At 43.8% G+C, this 25767-nt stretch overlaps 1 protein-coding gene across 3 annotated transcripts in view; it reads right to left on the reverse strand.

Moving 5' to 3' along the window:
* MBP (myelin basic protein) overlaps positions 1-5835 on the reverse strand; it is a 104630-nt gene extending 98795 nt beyond the window's left edge. For 2 of the 3 annotated variants that reach the window (XM_081014286.1, XM_081014284.1), the window contains exon 1: positions 5764-5835. In XM_081014286.1, the coding sequence (XP_080870412.1) occupies positions 5764-5820 (57 nt within the window). In that variant the 5' untranslated portion in view covers positions 5821-5835. The remainder of the gene's footprint in view (positions 1-5763) is intronic. The other variant, XM_081014285.1, reaches the window with a different exon arrangement.
* Positions 5836-25767: the final 19932 nt, after the last annotated feature.

Raw genomic sequence — 25767 nt, forward strand, 5'->3', positions numbered from 1 at the left:
AAGCAGGTAAGTAAAAGAGCTTATTTATATCCCACCCTTTTTTCCAAGCAGCACATGGTTCAAACTCCTCCTCAGTTAATCCCTACAACAACCCTGTGAGGTAGGTTAAGAGGGTGTGACTGGCCCAAGGCCACCCAGTGAGTTTCATGACTGAGTGGGGATTTGAACCCTGATCTCCCAGGTCCTAGTCCGACAATGGCTTCTTAGAGTATTTCTGCTATGGAGCAGCTATATAAATTAAGGAGGTAAATAAATATGGGGAAAGCAAAACATCACTTAGAGAAGGATCTGAAATATTTTCCTTTAAGCTTGCATTTGTTTTACCTTGGATTGTTTTATTTGATGTTTTATTGTGCTGCAAACCACTTTGAGGGGTTTTTCTTTAAAATATAAAGTGGTATGGAAATGAATATCAATAATAATAATAAACCCATTGCAAAAAAAGGACATCTAGACATTCCATTGTGATTGTAACCTTGGTTTAAGGTGGCATTTGGTGATTAGCTTACCGTATATATCTGAGTTTCTAATGCTGGTTAACTTCATATGGTTTAAACAGACTGGCAGCAAATGTCCAAGGTTTCAGGCAGAGAGATGTTTTCCACCCTTACCTGGAGATGCTAGGGATTGAAGTTGGAACTTCTACATACAAAGCATGTCTCAACCCTTCAAGGCTACAATTATTCAGCGTTAGCATTCTCTGTACAGATTATTCAGCTATGTGATTATTCAACCCCCCAGCCTTCCTCAACTTCCAGACTGGCCCTCCCAGGACAATGGTCAGAGATGATGGAAGCTATAATCTAAAACAGCTGGGTGGCACCAAATTAGGTAAGGCTGTCACATCCTTTGGTCTGCTTACATTATGATTTTGAAAAGCAATCAAGTTTTCTCTTCTGAATGGTGTCCTTGGTGAAACGAGAGTTATTTATAACCTGGAATTATCAGCCTGGCCACAATGAATTTCAAACGTATGCTGAGGTCTGACCTATAATTGTCTGTGAGGTCTTCTTTAATCTATCATACAGAGGTAACGGTGCTTTAAAGGATCTTGTTGTAAAACAGCAAGCAATATTTTCAGTTTGATCCCAGCCAGCAATTTGAACAAACATTTCAGTTTCAGAAATATAAGGGTACAGTGGTACCTTGGGTTACATACGCTTCAGATTACATACGCTTCAGGTTACAGACTCTGCTAACCCAGAAACAGTGCTTCAGGTTAAGAACTTTGCTTCAGGATAAGAACAGAAATCATGCTCCGGCGGCGCGGTGGCATGGGAGGCCCCATTAGCTAAAGTGGTGCTTCAGGTTAAGAACAGTTTCAGGTTAAGAACAGACCTCCAGAACGAATTAAGTACTTAACCCGAGGTACAACTGTACTGTGTTTTCCAGGTAGCATATTATGGTATTTTTAAAACAAACAACAACAACAACACATACCTTTAGCGTACACCAAAGTGACTGGAGCACTTTCATGTTTTTAAATATGTCTTTTGGTTTTTGAAACACTTTCAAACTACATTGTTGCAACCACTGGCAGAGGAACAGGAGGGTGGAGGGAGCGGACCGCCCCTGGCACCACTATTCTGGTAGGGTGCCATCGCGGCGCCCCCCCCGACACACGCTGTGCACTCCCCAGTTTGCCGGGCACCACGCCCCCACAGGCAGCATTCCATGCCCCCAGAATGCGCACCATGCCCTCACAGATGGCGTACCACACCCCTGGGATGCATGCCATGCCCCCCGGGGTGTGCGTCACCCCCCCGGGGCACGCCAGCCATGCCCCCGGCTGCTTTCCGCTCCCAGTAGTGCTTCGCCACTGGTTGCAACAACTGACCAATATGAGATGCTCTCAAAATCCTGCCACTCCCTGTGCTTGAAGCAGCTTATAAAAAGCAGTCGCACCCCCCCCCCACCTCCCGAAACTACAGTGGTACCTCGGGTTAAGTACTTAATTCGTTCCGGAGGTCCGTTCTTAACCTGAAACTGTTCTTAACCTGAAGCACCACTTTAGCTAATGGGGCCTCCTGCTGCTGCAGCGCCACCGGAGCACGATTTCTGTTCTCATCCTGAAGCAAAGTTCTTAACCCGAGGTACTATTTCTGGGTTAGCGGAGTCTGTAACCTGAAGCGTATGTAACCCGGGGTACCACTGTATTAAACAACTGAAATGCACTTGTTTTAAAGTGGAGCTGTTTCCAGCCTTGGAATAAAGTCATTTTCAATTGCTAACATTATCTCTCTATATATGTATGTGCAAGAGGGGTAAAAATGATGTAGAAGTCTTTCAAATCATGAGTAGGCTAACAACTGTTTATTTAATGTTGCCTCATTCTTTTCAACTTAACTTATAATTACCATATCAGATAGATTGCAGTACTATGTTTAGTTTAAAATGACAGTTTGTGGACCTTTTAAAGAATATCCTCCAAGTACACAATTGTCAGGGGGGAAAGGCCAAGCAAATAAGTTATGAAATGTTTTGCATAGACAAGAGCTAGTCTGTATGGAGCACGGAGTCAAAAATAAGCTTGCATGGCTGATGTGTTCTCTAACAACTACGATCAACAAGGACACACAACAATCATACCATTGTTACCAAGTTCAAGTGTGAGATAAGAATATCCTGAAAAGTTCAAATGAATAACCTGCAATGATATTTCAACACCATATGACACAAGTATCCAAGATACGGCAAGTCCTTCAGGAGCTCCAACTGCAACTATCTTAAAAGTGGGCATGTGTGTTTTGGAGGTGGAAGATTTCAGATTTGAAGTCAGATGTTCATTGATTTACTACATTGATAAGATCTGGAGTATTTATGACACCCAGAGTTATGAGTGAATTGTGAGCTAGCAAAGCTGATGCCACCTAATTATTCAGGGTGGGGAGAAACCAAAAAACTAAAAACTGATTGCAATGATCTCCAAAGGAATCTCTCCAGACTGGTTGAAGGGAATTAAAATGGCAAATGTGGTTTAATATAAGCAAGTGTAAAGTAATTCACTTGGGGGGGGGGGGTCTACAGTCCCAACCTTACATGCACACTGATTAGGTCTGAACCAGGAAAAAGATATCAGGATCACAGTGGAAACCTCAATTAAAACATTGATCTAGTGTGTGGCAACTGTGAAATACTGTAATGTTCACCTACCTATATTAGGTATCATTAGAAAAGTAATCAGGGAAAAAACTACCAATATCAGAAAGCTTTCGTATCAGTATGAAACTACACTCTGAATATGTTGTACAGTTTTGGTCACCACATCTCAAGAAAGATACTGTATAGCTGGAAAAGTTGTAGAAATGATCAGGAGCAGTGGAATAACTCTCATATTACCTGAACTCAATGTCATCCAATGAAGCTTGGGTGTGGAAGATTCAAGACAGATAAAAGTACTTTGCTATAGAAGATTCAGGCCAGAAAAAAGGAATTACACACCACATAAATGAACTCTGGAGTTTGGTACCTCAAGAAGTGGTATAGGCCACAAATTTGGGCTGTTTTTAAAAGGGATTAGACAAATTCATGCAGGGCTTAGCCTACCCGTGGCTACCAGTCGTGATGGCTATTTACTGTATAGTACCTTAAGGATAGAGGGTGGCGCTGTGGGTTAAACCACAGAGCCTAAGACTTGCTGATCAGAAGGTCGGCGGTTCAAATCCCCGCGACGGAGTGAGTTCCCGTTGCTCTGTCCCTGCTCCTGCCAACCTAGCAGCTCGAAAGCACATCAAAGTGCAAGTAGATAAATAGGTACCGCTCTGGCCGGAAAGTAAACGGCGTTTCCGTGCGCTGCTCTGGTTTGCCAGAAGCGGCTTAGTCATGCTGGCCACATGACCTGGAAGCTGTACGCTGGCTCCCTCAGCCAATAAAGCGAGATGAGTGCCGCAACCCCAGAGTCGGCCATGACTGGACCTAATGGTCAGGGGTCCCTTTACCTTTACCTTTACCTTAAGGATCTAAGGCAACATACCTCTGAATACCACAAATTGTCCTGGAGCAGCAGCAGGAGAGGTCTATTGTTTATCTCCTGCTTATGGGCTTCTCACCTGTGCAGGTGACTGTGGGAAACACAATGCTGGTGTAGGCAGGCCTCTAGTCTGATCCAGCAGGCCTCTGCTTGGCGTCTTCCACCCTGGAATTCCAGGCAGCCTACAACAGGATTCCCAGATGGTCTCCCATTCAGTCAGTGACCAGGACAAACTCCAAACGAGTTTATAAACCAGAAGGTCCACTGCCAAATGAGGTGAACTCCCTCCTCTGTCATTTGATTATATGTCACAGTTGATTATCTTCTCCTATTGGACCAACTTAGCTTGACTGAGGAGTATGCGCACCCTAAGTTCCTCTGAACTTCCTCAGGGCAAGAGTTTCATGTTCATTATCCTATGAGTAGTCCCTGAAGCAACACAGTCTCTTCTAATTGTTATTCTCCCACAATTGTTATATTGTATCAGGAAGAGTATCACATAGGCTGGCTAGACAATTTTCATCTCACTTAAGTATAGAAAACTCTCAAAGCAGCAGCAGCATAACCAGCAGCAACAAGAGATCAGGGCCTCCCAGCTCATCCCACTTTCTCTTGCAACCATTTGTATATATCCCTTCTGCAATACTAGGCTGTGTACACACAACATTTTGTTCTAGGATCAATAGAGGCAGAGTCCTTGCCTTTTTCTATGTAGTCCGCAAACAATCTAGATCTACAGTGGAGAAATGCCCCCCAAAAGCGCTTTCTGATAACCTGGTTTCCTTCCAAAAATAAAAGCTCATTGCAGTTTGATTCTGCAGTACCCCTCTGTGTGTCCTTTTGAAAACATGGTGGTGTATCCACACCTGCCCAACGACATCATGGGTGGGATCATCACAAGATCACAGTCACCACTTCCTCCTTGATTCACTTGGGGCATGTGTAGGCACAGGGAACATAATCCAGGGGAGGGATTTCAAATGTGTATCAAGTCTAGAACGGATCTAGCTTGAAAGCAGCATGTTGAGGATTCCGGATTGAGAAAAACTACACTTCTGTGCTGCAAACCGGTTACTGCCTTCCTGCAACACTTCCTCTCCAGCTCATGCCCTGGCATGTTACACTATTTATTAATTTTTATTCATAAAAATATTTACAACCCGCCCACTTATGCAACATCGCAAGGCAGCGTGGGGCAATACATGCAGGTTTACTCGCCCATTTCATCAGCCACAGTCCAGGCCCGTTGCGGGAGGCCTCGTAACTCCTTCTCAGGTGAGCGGGAAATGCATGCCATAACGCCAGATGTGGCACAAAGGGCGCGCACAATGCGTTCCCCCTCCCGCGACTCTGGCAGGAACCGCTGGGGAAGATTTAGTCGACTACCTTAGTGGAGAGAAAGATTAGGGAAGGGCTGGGCGTGTGCCACCAGCTTGCGCCGCTTAAGGCTGGTGGTAGCCTGGATTTATTTATCAGCCTCAGGCCACAACATCGATAGGGACAACAAGTCCGCCTTCTCCCCTGCCTGGGATCCAGCCAGCAATTCCACTACAGCCCCTGGCGATCACAACACAGAGGCACACAAACACACACATACTCCACGATCGGGCTGATCCGCGCCGCGTCTTGGGCGCAGCGCCGCCAGACAGACGTGAGACAGATTGTAGCTATCGTCAAGCGGCAGCCGCGCCACCCTTTTTCTCGCACACACACAAACGCGCGCACATACAGTGACACACACAAATGCACAAAAGAGTACAAAAGAAGGCGCAGCTCGCGCCCCAATAACGCACCCCAGGTGTCCTCTGTCGCGCGCTCTGGCCTCGCAGGCTCCCCGGGGTCTGCAGCATCCACCCCCCGGAGAGGGGGATCGGGCGGGCGCGGAGACACGGAGGAGAGCCCCTTCCTCTACCCACGCGAGGAAGACGACTTGGCGTGGCGGCAGGGAAGAGCGAAGGCGGCGTGGGGGACCCCGCAGGTCAGGGCGAGTCGGCTCGTCAGCTGCCACAACAGGAGGAGGGCGGGCGGCGAGGGGGTGGCTGGCTGGGTGGGGGAGATCCCCCTCGGATCTGCTCCCTCCCAGGCTCGGTCGGCGCTGTCACGAAGCGAGACGAGGCTGGAAGGCGCCGCTCTCCTCCTCCCTCCGCAGCAAGCGTGGCCTGGCGCGAATCAAATCGCCGCTTCTGTCCCGTGCGCTCAGGTGGGCAGCTCCAAAGGGGCGCCCGCGTGCGCCGGCTTGGGGTGGCTGCCCAGCCGCCTTCTCTCTCTCGCCTCCTCCCACGAGTTCGGGGTCAGCCTCCCGCTCCTCCTCCACCTCCTCCTGGCAGCCGCCGGGGTCTTTGATCGCCGCAGCCTCCCGTCCAAGAAGCACCTTCGCCCAGGCAAGGACGCGCGCGGAGCTGGCGAGCGCCGAGGGGTAGGGCTCTCGCGCCCGCCTCCCGAACCAGGAAGGACGGAGTGAGGCGCGCGAATGTCAACACGGCGGGGAGGGGCGCGGGGGAGGGGGGAGGAGGAGGAGGAGAAGGCACCCTCTGCGCTGGATCGGACCTTCCCGGGGGCAGAGGAAAGGTTGGGCACTCCCCCCGCCCGCCCCCTTTGGAGTCGAGCTACACGTTACACTGACACGTTTATTTGGAAGGGGAAGCAGCGGGTGAACAGAAGGAACAAAGCTGAATCTTCCCCCTGCGCTGCAACAGGGGCTGGAAAGGATCGGGGGGTGGGGAGGGGTGGAGAAAACTCCCCCCCCCACAGGAAGTCCCTGCAACCCCACCCAATGGTGCCTTCTGCTCAGAGTTCTGCCGCTTCCGGGGTTTGGAGCGGAAAAGTTGGCGGGCGAAGCAAGGGAGTGCCTGGTCCTACTTCAAATTACTTTCTGGGCACCGTGGTATAGAGGATTGGACCCATGGGTGATTGCATGGGGTTGGACTAGATGACCCTTGGGGTCCCTTCCAACTCGACAGTTCTATGGTTGTATGTTGTGAGCAGCTGTCTCTCCACTCTCTCACCTCTCTCTGCAAGGTGAGAAGCCTGGTCATGGGAGGAGCAGCCCCTCTCCCTCTCCCTATTGTCTACAGTGGCTCTCCAGGATTTGGGGCAAGGGTTTCTCCCAGCCTTACCTGGAGACATTGGGGATCAGACTAGCATGCAAAGCACATCTCTGCTGCTGAACTGCTTCTCCTGGATTGCATTTTGGTAGAGATTTCAGCCAAGGAATCCAACCCTTCCCATAGCGTTACATGGAGGGGGAAACAAGAGGAGGCAGTGGGTGTCTCTTCTCTCTAGCAAGGACTGAGAAGCAGAGAGTTGCCTCTGCTTGATTGCTCACCTGCCCTCACCTAAGACCTGCTCAGTGGGTAGAGCAGGAGACTCTTAATCTCAGGGTCGTGGGTTTGAGCCTGTAGTTTGTGAATCAGTTCAGTTAAGGTCTGCAAAAAAGGTTGGCAAGATACCAGAGGAACAAACGTGTGTCTTCAGACACAAAATTGTTGTATCCAGGAAGTACAGCAGAACTGGAGTCAGAATTCCTACTGCCGACCCATTTTGCCTTCCCTTCCATTTGCAGCCTTGTCCACAGGACTCAAAATGATCCTGACAAACCATCCATGGTCTCTTTGGGCTTCCTTCCTGGTCTGAGTCTGTCTAAATCAGGGATGGGCAAATTGTGGTCCTCGAGAGGTTGATGGAATCCAGTTCACATCAGCCCCAGTCAGCAGGCAGGAGTGGAGGAGGTTGTAGTCCTCCAACATCTGGATGGCCACAGGTTCCACACCCCTGACTTGAAAGACTCCAACCAAACGTGCGGCCAATCCTACTCCAAAAGACACATTAGGTTTTAGCGAACTAAATTCTAATCCAAGTAGACCTATTGAGATTGATGGACATGACTAACTTACATCTATTAATTTCATTGGGTCTACTCAAGAATATAATTTTATTGACCACAACCCACGGATTCTACAATATCCCCAAGCTCCCTGTTCCAGTACTCTTCCCACACTTTCTTCCCCCCATTTCATCCATGCACATACAGAATGCAGAATTTCTTCCTAATACTCAAACACTGTATATTGCCGAATGTCTGTTGTGCTGGTGTTAGCAGTTCTTCAAAGAAGGAGGCACCCGTGCTCGGAAGCTATCTCTGCTCAATGCATCTGGCACACACACCAGTGTCATTTCCTCTGCATCCTTCCTGTTGCTTGCAAAACTGCATGTTGCTATTTTAATGACTCAAAAATGCCATCTGTACCCTGTTCTTCACTAGTATATATCTTGACCCAAAGGACTGAACACACAGGAAAATGTTTCCTTCCCCTTTTGCTTTTGCACTTTCAAAACAAAGCAAAACGGCATGGTAAAGGTGTTAATAAACCTACAGTGGAGATAAACCACTCATGTCTGCATATTGTCTATTTTGTTTTTTGTTTTTTTAATCATATTTATTAAAATTTCCAATAATAACAGAATAAAGAAGATAGAAAAGATAAAGAAAGAAAAGAAAGAAAAAAGACCAATTTTAAACCCTTATTTTCATAACCTTCTTTCTGGGACTCCCTCCTTCCCCTCCCGACTGTATTCCCCTTTCCCTACGTTGGTTCCACAAGTTCTCATTCCCAATTTAACCTAATATGTTATGCCTAATAGCCAATTTAAATTACAATCTTAGCATCACTCCTCACCTTTAACAAAATAGAACAAAGATTTTTTTCCCCAAAATCTACCCCGCTTCCTTCCACGAATTCCCCCTTTTCTTTTTTTTTCCAAAACTTGTTAAATCAAAATACCAAAGTTATATATAAAAAAAAATTTAAAAGATAGAAAATAGAAGAAGGTTCCAGAAGTTGATTACATAGCCTTTGGATTCTAGAATTCCCCCTCCCTTCCCCGGTTTAGATTCCCTATGTCCATCAGTCTGTATGTTGTCGGCCTGGAGGTCTCAAGTCCACAGCCAAACTTTCTCAATTCATCTTGCCGGTTTTCTTTAAATTTACTTGTTTTGATGATGTTTAATTTCAAAAGTCCAGTCTAATCGAGGCCTTTAATTTCCCTTGATCATTGTTACTCCTCCCATTGTTCTTGCCGTGGCGTAGTTGGTCCTTTACTCTTTTGTTTCTTACTTTCTCAGGTTTCTGTCTTGTTCAGCTGCAAAACCATTCTTATTCTGAAATCTAGTATCTCTACAGAGGTTTGTTATTCAGGAGCTTACTTAAATAGAAAGATTCTATTGTGTTGTCACCTCTGTAGACAAAACAAATATTTCAGTTTTGCTACTTTCCCAGGAGCTAAGACCAGTAGTACACATCCCAGAGTAGTTTTCCATATACGCCGCTTGTAATGTCCCAAAGCCCCTCTAGAGGGATTGCAATAACTTTGTGTCCTCTCATCCAAAAGTCAAATTGTTGTTTCTTTTTCCACCCGACATTTTGTATCCATATTTATATCCAATTGTATCAAAATTAACCAGCAAAATACTTGTAGCAAAGTCCTCTTTATATTCTCAAGATTTGACAGCTACTTTGACAGCTGTCAAACTCTCCATCTCTCTCCGCCAGGTTCTCTGAATCGCCCCGGTTCCCGGGGGGGGGGGGGTTGCCTTTTCCCTCTCACCCTCGACTCTCCTCCAGCACAATTCTTGTAATGATTCCATCGTGGAATTTGGTATTTTTAATCAGCAATAAACTTCTGAATTGATCTTGGTTTCTCAGTCCTTGTTTTAGCATGTTTACAATCAGGGAGGGGACTGACTTCCTTTTTAGATCCCCCCCGCTCGTGCCGAATCCGAAAAAAAAATTCCTTTTTTTCCCCTCCTTTTGTACCCGGTTACCCAATTACTCACGGGTTTTTGTTAAATGTCCGAATTTCAAATGGAAGAAGCCAGCGCTCTCCGACGAATGGCATGCGGCTGCACTCGGCAGGGGAAGCGATAGACTCAAAGTACCACGCCACTCCCAGGCACCCGATCCGTAGCCTTTAAAAAGGCTCCTTCACGAGTCGGGAGGGCGCTGACGGTACCAGCCGAGTCCCCATGTCCACGGGCCCCGTGCCCGTGGTTTTTAAGGGTCCCCGCGTCGCCGGCGCGGTAGGACCCAGCCCCTGCCGAGCCGACTCCCTCCGGAGCTCGGAGGGAGTCCGCCATTCGGCGATGGCGCCAACCCGGAAGTCCTGCATATTGTCTATTTTGAAGGGGTGAATGGTGATGACATCAGGTTTTATTCCTTATTTTAGCTAGATCCAGGCATGGTGATTTCCATGAATGGTTGTCTAAAATCAGTGGGGAGGTTGAATAAACCAAGGAGTTGATGATAGTTCATGGGTGAACTGGCATTGAGTCATTGGTTGGGATGATGCCCCTACTAGGCAGGCGAGGATCATAGAAATCATAGAGTTGGAAGGGACCAGCTCCATGATCATCTAGTAGTTCATATGATCCTAGGGTGAGTGATGCGGCTTGACTTTGGGATGCACAGATTGTTTGTTTCCTCTCCACCTTAATCAATCAATAGCAGCAGAAGTGAGAGTGCTACTGCTAGCTGTAAATGCATGTTTTTGCATCTGGGGGATAGGGCTGGTAGTCTCTGCTGTATTTTTGTATATTGGCTTGCATCCAATGGCATGCTGAGTAACTGTCCAGTCAGTACAAGGACTTAGGCTTGAGCAATGGGGAGGAGTGGGGGGTTCGGACCAGTTGTGCAAAGTTGGAGAGTCATTGTAATAATCAGGAAGCCACCTCTCTCCCACCTTCCTCGTCTGTCTGTGCAGAATGCTTATTGGCTAACCCTTGTGGCAATCCCTTCCTTCACCGTCCTAGACCAATGCTTCAGGCTCACCACAACTCACACTGAACAAATGGTTTAATGAGCAAATATCCCGGCATCTGATTAAAGGGTTTAAGGCTGCTTGAAGCACAAGGCCGGGGCAAAAATCCAACCTGGAGTTGGAGCCAGGTGTGCATGTCAGTGCAGGAGTGAAACCCGGAAGAAAGCACAGGAGCACCTGCTCATGGAGAGAGCAACATCCAAATGCAGCCTTAGTTTCATTCAAACAATGAATTGCCTTCAAACAAATGATCCCTACAAATATACCCAGTCTTAGAAATGACTACAAACTGGGGTACCCTAAGGTACCTAATATATCTTGGATTTTTTTTTTTATCCCTTTAGGGAAAAATAATTAAAACTGGGGGGGGCGGGGAGCACCTTTCAACGCTATAATAAAATGAAGGATTTTATTACCTGGGCTTAGAAAGAGTCTACAGAAACAGAAGTTTTGTTTGTTGTGGGGAAAAACTCAGAAAAGTATCATAATTCACCACCCTCCTTTGGGTTCAGCTTTCCATTAGTATATCGCAGCAACAGTTAACTGAATGGCTTCTCCCAGGAATTGTAGGTTTTTGATGGGGTTGTGAATTCTTTTCAGAACGCCGCTGGCTCAATTTATTTCCAGGATGCCAACTCCTTCTTAAATGCAGGGGTGTTTGCTCAGGTTGAACAATATAATCTTCCCAATGGTAATTTATTGGAGCAAATTCTCTGTTATAAAAACCTCTCAGCTAAAGAGTTTTCCAGGAATGCTAACTGCATCAGCAATGGCAAAATATATGGACAGAAGTATTGCATTTGTTCAGACCAAGAACTTGGAGTAAAAAAAAAATAGTATTGCACCTTTTCCTGAGAGACTTGTAGTAATTGCACTTGGATCACAAACATATTATGTGGAAGTAAACTGAGGTGAAAACATTGGAATGTGATTGGTTTGTGATCACAGACTTCCTTTTATGCTCCTATTGATTATTTCCAGGAAACAGGAGAGGAGCAAAAAAAAATCCCCAAAAGCTTCCACTCTTGAAAGAAGGTGTTGAGATTTGGAAGATGAAAGCACTCCACACTTCAGAAAGCCTTTTGCTCCTTGTTGCTTTCCTACTGAGTACTGAAAATCTAAAACATAGATGTAAGCTCTGCCTTTGAGTTTGAAGTCCTCATTCCTGGATCCTGTGATCCTCACTACATTGCTCACCGCAAGCAAAAAATGTGGTGTGTATGCGTTACTGTTAAAATAAGAAAAAATCCTTAAAGGCTAAGGGTGATATCTGACAGGCTGTGTACACAAATTTTATTCTAGAAACAACAGAGAGTGCATATTCCCCCCCTGCATAGTCCACACACAGTTTAGATCTATTGCCCCTGAAAAGCATTTCTTGAGAATATTATTTCATTCCAAAATCAAAAGCTCCCTGCAGTTTGATCTGGCATTACCATACAGTGTGCCCACTTGAAAATACATGTAGGCAATTGCATGAATCCACACCTGCCCAATGATGGGTGGTGGGCGTATACCAAAATCACAATCACCACATCCTCCTTCATTTACCTGAATCATGTGTAGGGCAAAGAGGTATGAATAACCTAACCAGGGGGAGGGTTTTCATATGCATATCAAGTCATGATATGCCTGTGAGTGGCAGGATCCAGAATCAATCTAGATTGCAAGTGGTATGTTGAGGGTGAGCATGAACGATTATGAATGGAAAAAGCTTAATTTTTGCGCTACAAGCCGATTAGTCGAAGTCAAGGGTGAGAGAACTTTTTCAGCCTGAGAGCCATATTTCTGCTTGTAGGCTTCTCCTGGGCATCTGATTGGGTACTGTGAGAATGGACTGATGGACTTGATTGCACTGATTCAGCTGGGCTTTCCATGTTTTTATGTAATGTCATTTGAAGATCATGTAAAGAAAGCCATAAAAGCAGCCTCCTTAGTTTAACTACATTTCACGGTCCTGTTATTTACAGCAAAATATCAAAGTACTTTGATATCAGCCCTATGCTCCGTATACTGTACTCTGATATCTGATTTCCCCCCCCTAGCCAAAACCACACTCTTGCCCCTATAAGGGATCAAAGGTATGCAGCAGGGTGGGGAATCGTGGTTCCTCTAGATGCTGCTGAACTATAACTCCCATTGACCAAGATTTCTGGGTCTGATGGGAACATAGGATGATAGAAAACTGCCTTACACCAAGTCACACCTGTGCAGCTGATGGGTGCCCCAGAGGGGCTTAACAGAGCAATCCTACATGTGTTTATGCAGGAGTAAGACCCATTGGCTTATGTCTTTGCTGTACTTGTACTAATATTCTTGTAAGCCACCTTGAACTATATAGTAAAGCCCGGTTATACATTCTTCAAATAAAGCCTGTGTAAAATCTAACGCAGATTATTCTTCTCTTTTGAATAAACAACTAAATAAAAATAAGCATGAATTTAGTTCCTTCAGCAAACAGCAACCCCTCATTAGAATTGAAAAAAGAGAGGTTGGTTTGCCAGGTGAGGCTGTTGGTTCAGGGAGAGAAAGCAGCTGGGAGGTAATCAATATGTAAATTGTACTTTATAAATCAACAAGATGGCAGATACTGTCTTTTTCCCATATGTGGGGGAAAGTCCTAATAGTTTATCATTGTTCTGAGAACTGTTTACACATCTTTGACAACATGGAACCTGATCGCTGTCAGATCCTGTTGGCAATCTCCATCATTAGTCCCAACCACCTTTTCTCTCTCCTGCTCATTTTCATTCTAGAATCATAGAATCATAGAATCATAGAGTTGGAAGAGACCACAAGGGCCATCGAGTCCAACCCCCTGCCAAGCAGGAAACACCATCAGAGCACTCCTGACATATGGTTGTCAAGCCTCTGCTAATTTCTAATTTCATTATTAGTCCATTCATTTCTTGCATCAGGGTATGTCATGCAGTACTTATCATCAGAACAATTCATAGCCTTAGCAATCTCTCCCAGCTTTCAACAGGAAGAAGGGAGTGGAAAGGGACTGGGTCAGTGAGGATTGTGATATGACAGATAAATTGCTTGCTGTTATTACATTTACATAACAATTCAGAAATATTGTTTAGGTGGAACGTGATGTAAGCTATTTGAAACAGACAATTGCATTACTCAAGTGGATCTGGCAATTACTGCTCCCTGTGGAAATGCTGTGATGAAAATTTCTCCTGCAATTCCTCTCCAACCATTCTCCATCAACTAACAAGAAAAAGAAATTGGATTCAAAAATTAGCAAAGTAGAGGGGAAATGCCAGTGAAATTCACACAGGTTTTTGTTGTGCTTACCTTACTTTCAATGTAGAGGGTTGTGAATGTCCTTTCTTTCATTCTTCAAATCTCTCCAGTGGTCTGCAGTCTACAGCCTCCCTGGATACTCACAATTCTCGAAAGTTGTAATTGACTGTGCTTTCCTTTAAGTACATTCCTGTAAGGGGAATGCTGTGGATATAGTGCATCTTGGTGCCAGCGAGACTTTTGACAAAGTACCCCATGATATTCTTGAGGAGAAACTGATAATGTGGGCTGGATAAGGTTACTGCCAGATGGATTTGTACTGGTAGAGAGAAGGTAAGGTAAAGGAACCCGGGATGGTTAAGTCCAGTCAAAGATGACTATGGGGTGGTGGCGCTCATCTCACTTTCAAGCCGAGGGAGCCGGCGTTTGCCCACAGACAGCTTTTCGGGTCATGTGGCCACGGTAGGGAGAAGCGGACCAGGAATCCCAAGATGGGGACTAGGATTCTGATTCCACTCATGTTAAGTGGTTGGCACTGTCAAAGCTGATTGCCCTAGTTGTGTTTTGGCCAGTGTGCCTGCATCTCACTCAGTCTACCTCTTTCCAAACCTGCACTCTGCAGAGCTCATGTTTGCAATGCACAAATGCTCCCGGATCCACTAAAATTGCAGATCCGGGTCACTGAGTCTGAGCTTGTGCTTACCTGTTAAAACACAATACAGTCTAAATACAGTTCTAGAAAACAGAGGCAGAGACTAAAGCACAACTGCTTATCTCGGGTTGCTAACACCCTGCTTTGACCTTCAGGATGAATATCTGCAACGATTCATGGCACTGCAACTGATCACAGGGTTCAACCCTGACAGACACCAAAACACTTGAGGAAACCATAGAAAGTTAGTACCTGCTCATCAAGTTCCTTAAAATAAGATGTCATTTAAGTAAAAGCTAGGTATGAACAGTGTGCAATTTGCTTTCATCCTATGAGAAAACAGTGTAAGAAAAACAAAAGGCAAAATAAAATAGCTTCATTATATGTGGGTTGATAATTTACTCTCAAACCCTACTATAACAACACACACTGGAAATTGTTACTCATCTAACCCAAGGTTCAGCTAGGGTTCTTTTAATTCTGAAGTCATCCCCTTGAACTTGTTAAACATTTTCTATGTGACTCCATCCTCCTGAGAACCAATTTTTAATTAAATTTGTCTTGTTTTTCCTCTCAGTTCCTTTTATAGGTTGGCTTAGTATCACTTGGTCTACCCATGTAGCTATACCACCCAATCAGACTTTATGTGGTGCTACAAGTTTATTCAGTTATTAGTAGTTTTGTGAAGTTGCCAGAATTTTTCTGTAACTGGTTCCAAATAGTTCAGGTCAGGGTGGTTGATGCCATTCATTATCCAGGGTAAAGGCATCACCTGCATTCACATAAATGTGGGGTCTTCTGGTTCAGACATTCCCTTCTGCATGTGGTGAGGGAAGCAGGGAAGGAATGCAACATCACTGTGAATAGTGGTGAAATAGAGACAGATATAATATCTAGACAGTAACATTCTGTTGTGAGGGATGAGAGAAACATCTTCTAAGAGAAACTAGTGCAAGCAGGAACTGATGGTTGTTTTTTATTGTTTCACAAGGAGACAACTTTATACTCAGAGGACAACCAGTGAATGGGTGGGAAGAGACTCAGAAATCTGCCTGTGAGTCAGATCTAGCTTGTGACCTGTGGGTTCCCCACCCCTGGCTTTTCTCCTCAGAATAGCCTTTTGAGGTAGCCCAGACTGACAGAAACTGGTACAAAGTCACTGGTGAACCTCATTACAGAACAGGTAACTTGAACCCGAGTCTTACAAATTTAACACTCTTAAAGCAATTCAAGATAAAATCTGTAGTTTGGGCATTGCTTTCGAGAGCCTTGAAACGTGTGACAAAAGTTACATATTCCAAATAATCAAGCAGCAGCTCTACGACCACGAAAGACAGCGCTTGTTACCTCATACTCCGAGATCCTGTTCTTTGGAGGCCTTAGGTATTACAACACCCTACAGAACCTGTGCCAAATATCTAAAGGATCTACTACTCCCTTCCCATCTTTATGCTCGCGAGATTAAATGCCTTCCCCTCTACAGTGACCAAGGGTAGATGCTCACATACTCCATATCAAGCCCGTTTGTGTGCCTGCAACCAAGGAGTACCTAATTCAATGGACCACATTCTCTTAGATTGCTCTCTACACAGTAGACCTCACCAACTGGTGCTGAGCACAATGTTGGACCTCTGGCCTATAATGAGGTTTCTCCTGGCAGATCAGGACAAAGATATCACTGCTTTAGTAGCTTACTTTTTAGCCACAATTTTACCCAAAAGGGTTCCCAACGAACCATCCTTTTGGGGGAACAGACAGGGTGAAGCAGAATATCTAAGTGCACATGATCACAGTGTGACCTTACAACCCTCAACAGCTTCACCCTTGTCCTTTTAATTATCCCAGTGACCTGACATGTTTTATACTGTGATGCCAATAAAGGTATTTGATTTGATTTGATAATGCTCTTAACTCCTTGAGCACACCTGCCTTTCTGCGCCAGTAAAGAATGTGTAGAATAGTTATCCTCTACTGACGCGGAGAAAAGATAGAAGACACAGGGAAGGAGGCGAATGACAGCCAGTCATTCAGCAGCACAAATCATCTGGAATTACTGGGCTGTTGTGTGCATCCATTATTGTATGTCACTTCAAAACACAGTGGCTCAAAACACTGTGAAATACAATATATAGCTAAAGTTAGTCTGAATGTCTCAAAGCTGGAAAATGGAAGGGGGGGGGGAGCCATTCTGACTCAGTGGCTAGTACACTTATATCACAACAATTTGCATGGCAGACTGATGTGGTGCCTTAAATATATGCTTTTTTGATGTATGGTGCAGTTTTTTCCTTGGCATATTGATGCTTCCTTTCATGCCTTCCCCTGCATAAACCCCTCCATGGCTCTCTTGAGATGTGGCATTAAGCTATGGTTTAGAATCTCATGCAAGGAGCTCATGGGCTGCTGCTCCAGTGCAGCTTTTGCTTTCATATTTCCTTAGTCACGGTTTGTTATTTGTTTGAACCTAGACAATCTGTGATTATGGGTCAGCTTTTTCAACCAATTTCCTAATTCCTGCAGAGCGTCTTTGCTTTTCTCCACATCAGCCTTGATTTTTCCATTCTTAGTTTTCAGTTCTTTAATTAAAATATGTTGCTCCTGTGATTTCGCTTTGTTTTTCTTGTGCTTTCTGAGTTTTTATTGCTTCAGGCTGCTGCTCAATTTTTAATAGATTTTCTGCCAATGAATTTACCCCCAACCTTTTATCTCTTATATTCCATTTTTTGTTCTCTCTCTAGCAGTTTATTTGCATCCCTTTCTTTTTGTAGCTCTACCACAAATAAATTATTATTTTAATTTTATCCCCCAGTCTGCAGTATTTTTAGTTTTTGCACAAGAGATATAAAAATACGTATGTTAGCTTTAAATTGGGAAACATATAACATCTTATATGTCACTGCCAACAACTCTTGAAAGGTGACTTTTATATTCTAGATGGAAAATAAGTTATTTTATGCAGCTGCTGCTTGACAGGTAAAATAAACTCAATGCTGCCCTTTGTCTGGTGAATTTTGCATTTCTCAATCATAGTGCTAAAGGCAAAGGAGCCATGCCAAATAAAAATGTGGCTGGGTTTGTTTATATTCATCCATCTTGGTGTCAATTTTACAAGGAACATCTACAGAGTCTTAATAATTAAATAGCAATAGTAAAAAAAAAGAAAAAGAAATCTTAAACACTGTGAATAGACTGCACTCCAGACTTCATACAAACAACTAACCACCAGGAAGCAATGATTTTAAAACTGATTTTTCTTTATAAATGTATTTGCAGCAGGGATGGAACTTTAAAATGGAAGCCCAGAGAAACTATAATGTCTTTCTAACATTTAATATTCTACAGTGAGCACATGTTTGCATTAAAAACCATAGAAAGGCTAATGTGGTTCAAAATTCAGGCTATTTCTTGCTTCATCATTGCACACATTGTGATTTTTTTTTCCTTTTTAAAGAAGGTTCCTTATCCTCAACTTTTGAGATGATTTCTCTTTAGAATTATTTTTTTATTGGAAATACAATAGCCAGTATTACATTCTGACCATTTGCAGAAGGGACAAGAAAGGTGATGGGTGACGTGACCTGACTGCCCAGAGAGAGAGATCTCTGTCTCAATGGAAGCCACACAGAAAGCTGTTACAACTAATACACCATAATATGCCCCCATCACTGGACAGCTCCTGCCTTCTGGGCTTGATAGGAGTATTCCCAATCATCTTCTTCTGCTCTTCATTTTTTTTCTCCTTTCAAATAAAATCACAGGATGGTAGCAGCTTTGCAGGAAAGGAAATTGCAATTGCTTGGCACCCGGGAGACTTTAAGCACATAGAACAGTTATCAAATGCACCTTTCATATAAAAACATTGAGAAATATGTCCTTTTTGCAGGGGTGTGTGTCTTCTCTTTCTTTCCCCTACTCAGAAGAGAACTACATGTTCCTCTCCATTCTCACACTTCCCATTAGTTTATTTTGCAGATCTATAAACCATCACACAGAGGCTTCCGAAGCATGGCACCAAGAAAAAACACAAAGAAACAAACTCTCTTTGTCCTTGGGGAAGCGATTTAGCTCAGTGGTAGAACATCTGCTTTGGATGCAGAAGGTTTTGGGTTCAATGGCTAAGTGTCCTGTATTCACTGGGCTCTTCAGTAAACGGGAGACTTGCCTGCAGTAACATCAATGGGGTAGCAACCAGAACATGAGCCAGATTGTAGTTAAGAGTCCACTGCAAAGGCTTAGGGGAAAGTCAGAGCAGTCCCAGGCCAGGCTCCAAGCTAGAAGAGATCTCAAAAAGGGACAGGTGAGTGTGGTGTAGGGGTTAAGAGCGGTGGATTTGTAATCTGGTGAACCGGGTTCGCTTCCCCACTCCTCCACATGCAGCTGCTGGGTGACCTTGGGCTAGTCACACTTCTTTGAAGTCTCTCAGCCTCACTCACCTCACAGTGTTTGTTGGGGAGGAAGGGAAAGGAGAATGTTAGCCACTTTGAGACTCCTTCAGGTAGTGATAAAGCGAGATATCACATCCAAACTCTTCTTCTTCTTCTTCTTCTACAAGATCAGAACAGGCGATCCAATAGCAGGCAAGGGATCATGCTAATACATAGACCTCAGATCAGCAACTCTTCGATCGCAGCACTGGGGTTTTGAGCTGGAGCTGCTGGAACCAAACTGAAGTGTAGGTGGGTTCCCACAAGGCAAGACAAAGTGATAACAGCAAGAACATTTATTGAACTACATAACTGAATAACAGTGGCAAAGCCACTGCTTATATACATTTCTGAAGGCCTGAGCCACTCCTACTCCCAACGTGATTGGCTGTCTAAACTTCCAAGCTGTGAATCATGACTCAGAGTTTAAGGGCCAATGCACAAGCCCAAATACTGAAATGTTCTGTGATTATCGAATCAGAACACAGGGGCTCAGAATCCTTAGTCCAGACTCAAGCTCAGGCAAACACAGACCACTGGATACATAACACCCTGAATACATAACACAAACCACAATTGCTGCTGACTCCTATCAATACCTCAGTATCCTTGAGAGGGGAGTTTTACTCCTGAGGAGATATTTGCTCCTGAAGAATCCTTGCCTGTATTCAGACACCATAATCCTCAGGCGTGTCTGGGAGAGGCCCTCATATGAAACCACAGAGAACTGCTTCCGGTCAGTGCAGACAATACTGAGCTAAATGGACCAATTGTCTGACTCAGTAAAAGGCAGGGTCCTATTAACTAAAGCAATATCTGTATCTACAGTTGTACAGTTAATATTCCATAAAATGCCTGGGTTATACTTAGTGGAAAGGCTTCTTAAACAAAAATGTCTTTATTAGCCTAAATCTTCATTGCTATTTTTCTGTCATGAGACACATCATAAACAGAAGTTCATTCTAGATTGCAGTGCAAAGAATATTCCCTGAGATTTGATGCACAATGGGCTTGGTACTTAAAAGCTTTGCTGTATTATGAGAATGCTCTTCTGGCTTACAATGTTGTTGTGTGAACACAGCCTCTTGTGACTTATCATATGGGCTCCTGTGGAAAATTCAATCCCTCCCCTTCCCCTGAGACCCATGAACAAGAGGATGGGTTTTAGGTTTGGTCAGGAGAGAACAATCACACAAAAAAAACCTTTCAACAAACAATAAAGGGCAGGCATCCTGCAGGCACCATGAGACCTGAGGGTTCCCAGTGCTTATGGGGCTCTCATTATGACCCACCAATCAGTAAAGCCTTATCAGATGTTTCTGTGTTCTTTATTTCTATCCTTGTCAGAGGGCAACCATTTCAGAATTTCCAAAATAGGTTTCCCCACACTGCAGAGAGAAGTGACCAGGCAGGGGTAGGAAAATGGGAAATGGAGAAACCAGGGTGGTCAAGGTGGGGTTTTTAAAATATGAAGTCTGGATGTGTGCATGGGGCTGGGGGAAGAGTTGGTTAGGATATTCAGAACAAGCCTATGAAGTAAACTCAGAAGTAAACTCAGAAGTAAATCCCACTGAGTTCAGTGGAACTTACTCCCACACAAACCTACCTAGGATTGAAGCCTTGTTCTCAGTCTCTAGTGTAACTTTGTTACTTGTAATGGCATCCATTTGCCTTTAGGGAAATGAGTGTTTTGTGGCTGCGCATATTCTGTGCCGGTGTTGAAAGCACATTTTCAAAATTCCTCTGAGCCCGTGAAAGTGTGGGTGCCCCTGATCTTCTTTGATCTGCATAGCAAAGAAACTTGTTAGACAGAAGGGTGCTGTGATCGTGTAAATAACACAGCAGTCAAGAAAAGCGACAGCAAGAGAAAAGAGCTATTAGCGTTAAAGAGCCTCTGTGCATGTACCTACAAAACGGCCGAGTTTATATTTCACATAGCGCCACAGGAATCAATGAGAGTTTTGTCAGGGGTAAGCAGATAAACATCTTCAGCATAGATGCCTGCAGATCAGCTGGGGTTGGGTGTCTTCTCTGCTAAACGCTGGGCATCCTGGCAAAAGTGGTTCAATTCATCATACAGCAGCTGAGGATTACAAACTAGACAGATTTGTACACCAGAGATTTGTACACGCTAAAGATTTCAAAAATACAGGCAACAGAACATAGGATTCGCAATTCAGGCATTCAGCCTGATCAGCTAAAGAGCTAAATGTATATAAGGGGCTTGTTGTGTGCATTCAATAGGCATGCCCCCTCAACCTGTAATAATAATAATAATAATAATAATAATAATAATAATAATAATAATTTGATATCCCACCCATCCGGCTGGGTTTCCCCAGCCACTCTGGGCAGCTCCCAACAGAATATTAAAAACACAATGAAACATCAAACATTAAAAACTTTCCTAGACAGGGCTGCCTTCAGATGTCTTCTAAAAGTCGGATAGTTGTTTATTTCCTTGACATCAGATGGGAGGGCGTTCCACAGGGCGGGTGCCACTACCGACAAGGCCCTCTGCCTGGTTCCCTGTAACCTCACTTCTTGCAGTGAGGGAGAGTTTCTACAAGCAGAATCCCTGATCTGGACCTTACGCAGAGTAGAAATGAATGCAGTACACTGCAAGAAAGTGTTTCAAAGCTTTACTGGGAACAGTCTTAAAACAGTTACTTTGTATTTTGCAATGTTTAATTGTAACTCATTGCTCTTGGTAAAAGCAAGCAATGGATGTAGCTTTATTAAGCAATGTGGTCCCATCTTCTTTTAGTACTTAATACAGTTCAGTAACCCTGGATAGCTCAGTTGGTTAGAGTATGGCGCTGACAATGCCAGGGTTGCAGGTTTGATCCCTGTATGGGATGGCTGCATATTTCTGCATCTACAGTTCTGGGATTCTCTGAATAATTTTCTCTCTCTCTGTTTCCAGGGAATGAGATCCTATGTGAGCATCTTGATTGTTCAGGATCGCTGAGCTGAGCTTCTACAGCTGCTGGCTCCAAGGACTAACTTGCACTCTCCTTGCACGAGAGTAATCTTTACTTCAGTTTTTGGGGTGTGTCATCTTGCCGCATTAGCTAGAGAGAAACCTCCTTTCTAACGCAAACTTCTGCATAAGTTTTCAATGCATACAAACATAGCATTTCATGCACATGAAACTTTTATCTTCAATGTGATTTGTGCCAGCCTCCCTGAAAATGATCAGGCCAAATGCCTGACTAGAAAATGTAAGTAGATAGTAAAAGACTGGGTCTCCCATACGCGTATAACAAATATGAGGATATTACTGTGTTGAATTCTGATAAAACAGTGCTTTGGTTGTATGAGACCGTTTTGTTTCTCGTATTGTGGTATTACATTAGTGCCACCAAGAGGCCGGGCATGGTACTACATAAGCACCACCACTTCTGAAGTTCCAGCATGAAGGCAGTACATCTGAGCAGCCTGCACGATGCAGAAAAGAGGCATTTCCTTGTTACTGCTGCTGTTGCTGAACAGGATTGGACCAAAACTGTGCCAAGGAGGCTCCCCATTTCAAGGAATGCCTGGCTTACTTTGCTTACTTACATTGCTTACTTTCCAACGCCATCTAAAGCCTCACATCTGTGCACAGGCCTTTGAGAATGCAGCTGGGTAGGTGGGAAGAGAGCCCTGCTGTTGTGAGGTCAACAGCAAATGGATAAAACAATGGTAGAACTATATGATTATTTTTAAGAATTTTAGTCGTGTTTCTATTTTACATTGTAAAATACTTCTGTTTCATTTTAATGGGTTGAATAGGTTTTATGCCAATGAAAGGTGAGATAGCAACTGAATGAATGCATGAATAAAGATGTGTTTTTATTTAGGATTATGGTAACAACAGATCATATTTTATATTTTGCTGGTGCCTTCAGCTGATGAACCCCTACATCCTTGATAAGCTATCTTAGTTTTACTGCTAGCATTTCATCATTTGTATGGGTATGTTTTGCAAAGAGCCTATACAGAGGTGATGTGTAGTTAATCATGAATATACCATCTTCAGTTTATTCTGTAATAAATTTATAGGACAGCATGATAAGGCTATCTATCCAAAAGTTAGCACATAGTGGTTTTTTATGCCTCAAAGCTGGAGGATGATTAATTTTTGTATATATTCTTCAGTTGCATTTGCATCAAGATGCAATTTTAAGAAAAGTTCTCAGAGGGCAGTGCAGATTATTGGTTTGAAATTCCATCTCACAATTTATGTTGCCTATTTGTGAATCCTCATTTGGCCAGAAAGCAGAAATTAGTATAATATAGGAACCTTGAGTGCCCTGCACATGGATTGATTATTAATACTTGCAATCAATAAAACTTCAATGTTTTAAAGCAGGGGTGGGGAATCTCTGTCCCTCAATCACCCTTGGCCTGCCAAAGGGTCCATTGGGGCCATAGGACCATTTTCTCAAAACAATGCCCACCTGTCAATCAGCTGGCATCACTCAGATGGGCAGGTGATGTCAGCTGATAGGTGGAAAGCAAGGTTGAATTCTGTGCTGGCTGGGCCTGCCAGTTCCCCACAGGGATTTAACACAGGCACACTGTTCATCTGCTAACACTAAAGTAGCAGGATCCCCTCCCCCTGCACTTATCAGCTGATGAACAGAGGGTAAAACCCTGCTCAGTCTGGAATTAGCACAGGCAGCAGGATTTAACCATATTGAGATTTTGATGATGTTGACATTTAGGTCCATGTCAGCCTATTACTTTCCCTTTGAAGTACCTCCTTAGCCCCTGACTGACTAGTGACCTGTTCCCTGCAGTACCTAACAAGGCCAGTCCCAGATGCTCGACTCTCCATCCCAATCTTACAAGGCCTCTGGTTCCACCATTGTTTTTGTGCATGTCCAAACTTTTAGCATGGTTGGAACTGGAAGAAGTCAGCAGGGCTGATCCTCTACTTTGCATCTTCCAAAAGCACACTCAAAATCACACCACTTAGATCTTAGGGGTAAACTTGTGGGACAATTAGAATTATTATGTGTTTATATGTGCTGGAAGCTGCCCAGAGTGGCTGGGGCCAGATGGGGAAAGTATTATTATTTTTTCCTATAAATGGCCATGCAACTAGAAAGTTCCCACCAGGCTGCATTTCTGTAGCAGAGATCACCATATCAATGTATCCCTTTCTCCTCCTGCATGCTACATCTCTTCAGCCTTGCCTTGAGTGGTTCTGGCCCTCCAGGGCTACAGAGATCCTTAGAGTCAAAGTGAGCCCTGTCAATCAACAGAATAATAACCTGCTGAGGTTTATTAAATTATTTAAGGGCACTTCAATAATTCAAGAGCAAAATATTGCCGACACATAACCCCCAACCCTCACCCCGGTCTGCATTATCTCTTTAGCAGCAAACAGGCCAAGCAAACAGTGAATAAAATTAGCCCCATATAAAATAAACAAGACAACAAGAGGCATCCAATAAGGCAAGAAGGTCTCCGTGTAATGGATTTCAAACTGAGTTATAGGGAAACACGGTTTATTAGAAACTTACTGGGGCGGTGGATGGGTTGGTTTCTTAATTAGAAAACTAGCAATGGTGTACAATCTTCCTTGATGATTTGTCTACTAATAATGAACATCCTCTGAAAACACAGAAAACCCTGATGCTGTTCCTTAAAGGAAACATAGTTGTTGTTGTTTTCCAGGGGCAGGGAGGTTGGTGTTGGAGAAGAGATGTAATGAAGGGTTACTTGCCTATCCATCACTTTGCTGCCCTTCCAAGCTGTAAAATCAAGAGTTTTCAAGAAATGTCACTGGGTCGCTCTTATTTCTATTTACTCTTAACATGTGGGTGACATTAGATCACCCTAGTGATCTCCAGATATTATCAGACTACAACTTTCACAATTGTAGGTGATTTTTCCATGCTGGTTGTGGGTGAGGATAGTTGTTGTCTAGAACTTCTGCATGGAACCAAGCTGAATCAGAAAACAGTGCAGTGAAGTATTTTTTGAAACTATACGTGTATGTGAAGAAAGCTCTTCAGAAGCCTTTGGAATTAACTCTCAAGTATCTCTTTATTAATTAATTAACTAACTAACTAACTAACTAACTAACTAACTGCTATTATTATGAATGTGATTTATAATTATGCTGGGTGCACTTTCAAATTACTTTCTGACTTACTGGAACTTCATCCAGTAGAAGATGGTTTTAGTATATAAACACAGGCACAATAAGCACTTCTGACTCAATAATGCAGTTTGCACAAATAATTGATGCCCTCTGGTGACTCTGTGGGATAATGTACTTGTTCCAACTAAAGAAGCTCTGCATTATTACAGAATAGGGAACCGTTAGTGCAGATTTCATTTTAAAAAAAGTTGAAATACATCACAAGGATGTTCTAATGTGAACTTTAAAAAATTGCTTTTATTAATCATTGGGCATTTCCCTCCTCCTCATTACTCCCTGAAGTAACTGTTTTGCAAGGTTGGTTATTATCCTCAGCAGTGCTCCTAACAAATAAATTAGATGAGGGAGAGAAGCATTTCTAAAGTTCGTAAAAACTGGCGAGAGAGAGAGAGAGAGAGACTCTGTGGCACTGTGAAGCTCCTAAACTTTCTGTTGCAGGATAAAATAGCAGCTTGCGGGGGTGGGGTGGGGGCAAATTTCATTGGGAAAATGG

Source organism: Podarcis pityusensis (assembly GCF_964106645.2).
Source record: "Podarcis pityusensis genome assembly, chromosome: 7".
Classification (NCBI taxonomy): domain Eukaryota; kingdom Metazoa; phylum Chordata; class Lepidosauria; order Squamata; family Lacertidae; genus Podarcis; species Podarcis pityusensis.